This window comes from Trichosurus vulpecula, chromosome 5 (assembly GCF_011100635.1).
Source record: "Trichosurus vulpecula isolate mTriVul1 chromosome 5, mTriVul1.pri, whole genome shotgun sequence".
Taxonomy (NCBI): domain Eukaryota; kingdom Metazoa; phylum Chordata; class Mammalia; order Diprotodontia; family Phalangeridae; genus Trichosurus; species Trichosurus vulpecula.
This window is the reverse complement of record NC_050577.1, coordinates 108,002,602-108,010,484: the sequence shown is the minus strand read 5'-3', so window position 1 is coordinate 108,010,484 and position 7,883 is coordinate 108,002,602. Positions and strand designations below refer to the sequence as shown.

The 7,883-nt window shown below is 46.1% G+C and overlaps 1 protein-coding gene and 1 non-coding gene across 2 annotated transcripts; both read left to right on the top strand.

Annotated features, from left to right (window-relative positions):
- The first annotated feature begins 1,619 nt into the window (after positions 1-1,619).
- TRNAR-CCU lies at positions 1,620-1,692 on the top strand. Its single transcript has one exon. It is a non-coding gene; the product is annotated as a tRNA-Arg (tRNA).
- Positions 1,693-2,537: 845 nt separating this feature from the next.
- Positions 2,538-7,604, top strand: FMC1 (formation of mitochondrial complex V assembly factor 1 homolog). The gene is made up of 2 exons (XM_036758733.1): positions 2,538-2,779; positions 6,264-7,604. The coding sequence occupies exons 1-2, from the start codon at positions 2,642-2,644 to the stop codon at positions 6,465-6,467; spliced, it is 342 nt and encodes a 113-aa protein (XP_036614628.1). The 5' UTR covers positions 2,538-2,641; the 3' UTR covers positions 6,468-7,604.
- The last annotated feature ends 279 nt before the right edge of the window (positions 7,605-7,883 follow it).

The following is a 7,883-nucleotide window of genomic DNA, read 5'->3' as shown; positions in this document are numbered from 1 at the left end:
GTTCATCCTTGGATTTGGGCAATATCTATAGCGGAACGTAAGCTCCTGGAGAGACTATCAGTTCTGCACTTGTTCCCCCAGCACCTCGCGCAGCGCCTGGCTGAATGAATGCCTAGTGACTGACTGCGTGGAAAAGGAGGCGCAATCACGCAGTTTATCCCGAATGTTCAAGAGGAACATGACGTTACTGCGCTCATCTCTGTGACTCCTGCGGATACTCACCAAGGAGAAATCGGGATATTTCCCGTAGGATCCAGCTCATCCTGTTTTGCCCAGATGGAGTATTATTTGTAGGTGAGAAATGGTTTCGAGGGCTGTTGACTGATATGGAAGCCAACACGTACATTTTTGGCGAAAAGTTTCAACGCCTGCAGGGTGCGCTGGAAAATGGCCAAAAAACCCCAAATCCCCAAACAAAAAATAAACAAACAAGGTAACTGGAAGCGGAGGCTCCAGCGCGGAGCGATGATTCATTCAGCGGAGGAGCCCGAACAGAGCTCGGGGAAAGCAGCTCTTTCAACCCCGGTCCTTATACGGACGGGGAAAGTGAGCCTGGGAGAACACGGAGGCTGGAATCAGGAAGCTCTGTGGCCCTGCGCCAGTGACTTAACCTCCCGGCTGCATTTCCCATCTGTAAAACGGGGATGATGGTCTCTACCTCCCAAGGCTGCTCTCCAAGTCCAGTGAGACCCTCCTTACCGACTCTATACCGCTCAGCCTCAATTCCCCACCTGTAAAACGGGGTTGGTGAGAACAGCATTTCCGCGCCCCCCGCTTCCCCCGCCCCGCCCGGGTTGCAATGAGTGTCCAACGCGATGATAACGAGCGGCACGTTTTTATTATATACTCAAGGTCACCGCCTCTCAGCGGAAGCCCCAGGATTCGAACCCGCCGTTCCCGGGCTCTCGGGTCCCCGAGATGCCCTCTGTGCAGCACGTCACGCAGTGCGAGCAGGAGAGCCAGGGCCGCGGAGGCCTGGAACTAGACGGACTGGGGTAAGGGGCGCTCGCCCGGGAGGGGAATGAAAGCAAAGGGAGGAGTCGGCGCGAGGCGGCTCGAGCTTGGTGGGAGCGCGGCCGTGGGCTGCACCGCCCGGCCTTAACGCGGAGCGCCGAGGGCGGCCTCGGCCCGTAACGTGGCCCAGGAACGCGGCTCCGACCCGGGAGCGAGAGCCCTCGTGGCTCCTCCCGGATCTGTGGAAGGCCTGGGCCCTGCGCACGTGCCACGCGAGACCTCCGCATGCGCCTCCGGGATGGGCTGGGGGGAGTGAAATGGTGAGAGGCCAGCTTCGGGAGCGCCGCCTTGGGCTACCTGGCGCGAAGGCAAAGCAGCTTAAATAACTTTCTGGTGTAGACTAAAGCGCGTGGGAATTGTAACCTATCCCACGCATGCATGTGTGCATACACGCAGTCGAGTGGGAAGTGCAAATGGCTCTTTGAACTACAACTCCCAGAATTCCACGGGAGTCTCCAGGTAGTTCCTGTCTCTAGGGTATTTGCAATAGTTAGAACGGTCAGAGGGGATTGGCTGAAAACGAAACCTTCTTTCGATGGCGTCACGGTGACGCGCCAATGAAAAAAAACCAATGAATATATCATTGAAGAGCGTCTTTACCAGAAGCCCCAGTGGCCTAATGGATAAGGCATTGGCCTCCTAAGCCAGGGATTGTGGGTTCGAGTCCCATCTGGGGTGGATAATTTTGTGTTTCTAAGAAATCCTAATTTTATAGATGATTTGTTTTCTTGCAAGAAAATAAATCGTGGATTCGAACCCAAGCTTTCGGGTTGTCGGCTTAGCACGTACCATCTTCCAAGCTCAAAGGGGTACGTTCTTATAGAACTTCCTTGCCTCGCACAAATTGCCTTTTGGGGTTCATTTCCACCTTTTCACTCTTAGGCAGTATCTCACGCTTCCAAGCCGGCCTTCTAGCTGTTCGTCCCACACGCGGGTGAGTCCGCTTTGTGCGTGCGTGCCCTTGCACACCCTGGCCGTCCGTGGCTTGCGGTGCCCTCCCTCCGCAGTTCGAGGCCTTGGGATCGCTAGCTTCCTTTAAAGCTTACCTCAGTCGCCACCTCCCCCTGCCCATGCCTACGCTCCCGTCTCTTTCTTTTGTATGTCTCCCGCATATACCTATATAAGTGCACGTTTTCTCCTCGGCTAGACTCTAAGCTCCTGGAGGGCAATGTCTTTCATTCTCGCACCTAGCGGATCCGGTAAGCGGATTCCAGACGCAGGCTCTGGATCTACAGTAAAGTGCCCCGAGGTTTTGCTTAATCGATGGTAAAATGCGGGCTCCACCCTCTCGGCTTCTTCCCTGGGAGAGAAGCCGGTCTTCCGGAGTTGCAGCCCTACCTTGGTCTAGGTGGAGGTCAAAGACGACGCTGGAGGCCCGCGGACACTCGGCTTTTGTTTGCTTTTCCTTTCTGCGCTCGATTGCGTGGCCTGGAATGCGGTGGCTACGCGAGGGTGGGGGCGGGGGGATCTGTGGGGCGGGGGTGCGGGTGGAGTCTCGACTCGGCCGCTGGACGTGGGGTGAAGGAGCCTCTTCAGGTTCGTCGTCGGCAGAGGGCGCTGACGCCGCCCCTCGTCGGTCGCCGTCGTCAGCCGGGGCCTGCTCCCTGAGCTCAGCACCTGCTTCAATATGGTGGCTCTGGGCCCGCCGGCTCGCACGCTGCGGGCCCTTCTTCGGGAACTGCGGTACTTGAGCGCGGCCACAGACCGGCCCTACAAGGACACAGCAGCCTATCGGTACCTCGTGGAGGCCTTCCGGGCGCACCGGGTACGGACCCCCGCGTCCGGGATGAGGGGCGGGGACTGCCTTCGGGGGGAGGGGGAGAGAGGGGGAGGCGGATGGGGAAGCGGTCGGGTTCTCCAAAACTGGTCGGGATGCTAATGTTGGCACTCTGGGCCCTAGCGCGGTGGGGAGGGGACCCGACTCGGGATTCCATCGGTGGAGCCTTGAAATTGGCGGGCCCGGGGAAGGGCCGCCGGCGCCACACCCCTTCGGAGCGCTGGGAGGCGGTGGCCTTTGCCAGATGATGTCCTGTTACGGAGGAATAAACTGAAGCCTGGAGTGGGGCGGGTCGCAGCTGGACCTGCTGGAGCTCCAGAGAGAAGCCTTCCAAGCCAGGGGTTTACCGTGGGCCCCCGAGAGACACGTGGGATGTCGAGAATGAGGTCATTATTAGGTCACCGACAGGTGTCCGGACTCCGGGTAGAAGTGTCCGGGAAGTTTAGGACTTCTGAAATTGATCTCACAGTAATTGGGTCGTCCTCATCCCCCAACACACAGCTGAAACGTGGTAAAAATGTGGGATAGGTGCCATTACTGCAGGGTTTCAAAGGGGGAATCTGAGGCACCTAAGAGGTGGGTCTTTTGTGCCGTCGGGAGGTCACATTTATTGACATTTGTGGAAACAAATGGTGGTGATTGGAAATTGTTACTGGGATATCTCTTATTTTTGGAGGGGGGAGGGCAAGGCAATTGGGGTTAAGTGACTTGCCCAAGGTCACACGGCTAGTACATGTGTCAAGTGGCTGAGATCACATTTGAACTCGGGTCTTCCCGACTCCAGGACCGGTGCTCTACTCACTGCGCCACCTAGCTGCCCCATCTCCAATTCTTAATAAAGATTCCACGCACCTTCCCTTGGTGGCTGGGGAACTGGGAATTATTAAAGAATTTGCAACTCTTGGGCGACCAAAGCCAAGAGCTTATTCAAAGAGTGGAACAATCAGTCAGTGGACTAGCTTACAGGTTCCTTTGATGTCCTTTACGATGTCAGGAGATCACGAGGAAGACCCCACTCTGTTGAGTGGACTGCCTGAACTTACCAGAGCATGAAGAGGGCTACCTAAGTGAACTGCAGTCAGGGAGGAAAGTTTTGCAATATCTCACTAACCGTAAGCTTCTTGAAGTTAGGGTCTGTTTTTCATTTTGTCTTCATATGCTCAATGTTGAGAACAGGTCTTGGAACAGAGAGGTGCTTAAACATGCTTATTGGACTGGAGTGAATTACAACAAAATGTTAACGGCTGGTTAAGATGCCTCCTCTATTCCCATTGTCTCTTTACCTTCTCTTAGAACTGATTTAGCTAGGAATTCTTGCTTTTTATGCAGTTTTTTTTTTGTGTGTGTGTGTGTGTTAGGCTCTTTTTGACCATGTTGAGCCTTGTTCCTGAACCTCTTACTAATCCACTTTCTCCCTTTTCCCCATGCAAGATGGTAAATTTAGAAGTAGGATCTGTGCTTTCTTGTTTTACTGTAAAATTGGATTCTTAGTATTTCAAATCCTGTCATTTTATCTTATATAGTGGTTATTCCCATAAGCTGTTGTTATTGGGTTTGGACCACATACATGTAGCTAGGTGCATATTTGTCTACATATAAATTTGTATAAACACAAAATCATCCAAATTTAATTGGTTATTGAGTTGAAATTCATACTGTACTCTAAATATTATATTCCTCAGTGTTAGCAAGAAACTGAAAGCCCTGAGTTTTGTCTTTTGGGCAATAAGTTCTTTTATTCTAGTATGTTTGGTGTGGTTATAGGGCAGAAAGTTCTGGCTAGCATGGGGTCTGTTTTAAATATAATTGGTTTCCTTTGTAATCCTATATTTTACTTTATTCGCTTAAAAACATTTTCAGAGAAGGGGTCGGTCCATAGCCTTCACTAGACTGCCCAAGAGCATCATGACCCAAAAAAGGGTTCAGGACCCTTGGCTAGGATCTTCTGACCTCAGATTCCAGATTCTGACACTCCTTTCTCCACTTCGAACAAAATTTCCAACAATGACTGGTAATAACAGGTAGCATTTATGTAGCACTTAAAGGCTTGCAAAGTGCTTTACGTATGTTACATCCTTAAAGGTCTTTAGTGGTAGAGATATTTGACAGCAGTTTCCAAAAAAACGATTGTCAGGGCTCCTTAACTGAGGAACATGAAGGGAACAATAATCCTCTTTCATTTTCTTGCTTTAATCAGCCCTCTGCCCTGAAGCTTTTGTGACAGGGCTTAGTCAATCAGATGGAAAATATGAGTTATATGAAATACTGAAGACATAAGCATTATAGTCTCTGCTGTTAAATTTTCTTTTCTCCTAATTTTTATTTATATCTTTTGCTTTTACTTTACTTTATTTCCATATCCATCATTCCTTAAAAGAAAAAATAGGGGAAAAAAGCAATTTGGCAAAACTGACCAATACATTTTTGTGTCTGACAGCGTATTTGGTATTCTTCGCCCATGCCCCCCTTATCTTCCCTAAGAAGGGCAGGTGATTGTGCTGGCAGGTTTTCAGAGGGATGTGTAGTTCCTAATTTTTGGAGAGCTCAAAAGTCAAAATTCTGTGGGTGTATCAGTGAAATTTGAGAGCATCAGAATATAGGGACCTCAGGGTATTTGCAAATTGTGTACTTTTTTCTGAGTACTTTTTCCCACTCTGTCCTTAGAGAGATGGCCTTCAATGTGTATTTTCAGGTTAAAAAAATTTTTCTTTCTTAACACTGAAAAGGCATAAGGGCTTATATGTCATATAACAATAACATCTATGGAAACGATGAGTATTTTCTTTAAAATGGAGATAGATTTTTTTTTTTACTACTTTTACCTGGTGTCCTTTATGAAGCAGCATAGAATAAGGGCAGCAGCTTTGAATTTGGAATCAGAACTTCATTTTGCCCAAAAACTACATTTTGGACCTCGGACAAGTTATTTAACAAGTCTAGGCCTTAGTTTCTAAATTTGCAAAATGACAAAGTCAGATTAAATGGTTTTCTGAGATGCCTTCAAACCTAAAATTCTATGAAACTGGTACGAAAAGTTCACTTTTATTTCTATGGTGAATGGAATTTTTTAGTTAGGAATCAGCCTAATATTATGGCAAATATAATCATCAGTATTGAGTATCCATCTAATAGCATACTGTTAGACTGTGTAGAGATGTCTTAGTGTATGCATGTCAGAAGATGGATTTAAGCATACCTTCAAAATACTTTTATCTTAGAATCATGGATATGCATCGTCAGCATGTTGCAAAAACTATGAATTATATTTCAGACATAGTGAAGATATGCGTTATACATTTCAGCAGTGTAATATTGAAAATTTGCCTTAATTTCCCTTTGTAATTTATAGGTTTTAAATGTTTCCATCCATTCCAGTTTGTCTTTGATCCCAAATAATAAGCTTATTTACATTAAATTGAGTTGTATTTTCTCTGTGGAGTTTTCTGATAACTGGCCATGCCACCTTCTCTAGGTCACCAGTGAGAAGCTCTGCAGAGCTCAGCATGAGCTACATTTCCAAGCTGCTACGTATCTTTGCCTCCTTCGAAGTACTCGAAACCATGTGACCCTTCACCAGGAATTTCATGGCAAGGGTGAGCGTTCTGTGGAAGAGGCTGCTGGCGTGGTGGGTCTCAAGTTGCCCCAGCAGCCTGGAGGGAAGGGCTGGGAGTCTTGAGAATGGAAAGACACACTGGACGCTGCTTTCATACAAGAACTTCACAGTTATCTCCGGTTCTCAACTTGTATTGATGATTAAATGTAAAAAATAAGTGTTCACAAAAATTACTTATATGTAGTTTTATTTTCTGTATGATTCTCAGGTCACTGGGAAGTTTCTGTTTCATTATCAATGAATGTACTACTCTTGTCCTAATGTGATACTTCCTGACCTACTTTGAGTTGTCTTAGCAATAACAGGGATAACAATTTACACAGACTTATCACCTTACTGCACTAACCTTGCCTTTGGCAGCTTTTGAAATTGCTGTCTAGATTAAGGGTACAGACTATGAACCATGGAGAGATCAGTCCATTGTCCTGGCTTTAGCAGGATTAAGACAACTGCCCATTACAAGGTAAACCCAGATTTTCCAGCATTTTTTATATTGGACAGAGTCTAATATTTGATAATATCTGACATTGAGCGTATATATAGTTGGCATTTTTGAGTGTACGGTATAAAGAACATAGGCTTTTCATATTCAGCATACTCTGTATAGTGATCTGTTCACCTTTAAGTAGTTGTCCAACCAATGTACTCTGCTAAAGTAGTCATATGTAGTAAATTTTTGATGACTTGGGAGTAATTCACTCTAAGTCCTTAAGTTCTTAATTTGGGGTCCTGGAGCTTTTTTTGATGTCTGCATTTTAATTTATTTCCCTTGTAATATTATGTATTTTATACATTTAAAAACATTATCCTTAGGAGTCTATAGGTTTCACTAGATTTCCATGATACTAAAAATGTTAATCAACCCTTGATTTAGAAACAAAATTATTATAAGGTATAATCTCTGCCTTTCAGAAAGCTTAAGATTCCTATCACAAAGACAAACATAGACTGTTCATCTAGATGCAAGAAATAGGAAAAAAAAGTAGAAAACATCTGCTGTAGTTTCTTATTTTGATTTTGGGTTTTTTGCCTGGTACTTGAAGGGTATTAGAAGTGCTAAAGGGGTGGGTTGAAGACATTTTTCCTTTATAAAAATGGAGTGTATTTTTTTAAAAATTAGGTATTAAAATTGAGGGATAATGCCTAAAGCAATGAAAATCATCATTTGTGTCATTACTTTATAAATTCAACTTTGCCTGGTCCTATAGTCCTATGGAAATTACTTATTCAGAAGTCTGTTACAAACTTCTACCCTGTTACATAGCTTGTAGCTTTAAGTTCAGGCTTGGGTCCAGCACATATCATTAATTTGGGATTACACCACTGCCAAATACCTCTCCCCATCTCCATTCAAAAATATTTAAGTTCATTGCAGCTTCAGGCGTCACTAAATGAAAGAGGAAAATGTAGGATGTACTATAAGAGATGCTGAAGTGTCATTCTAGTCCCTTTCTACACTGGCGTCTTTAAGTCAGAAGA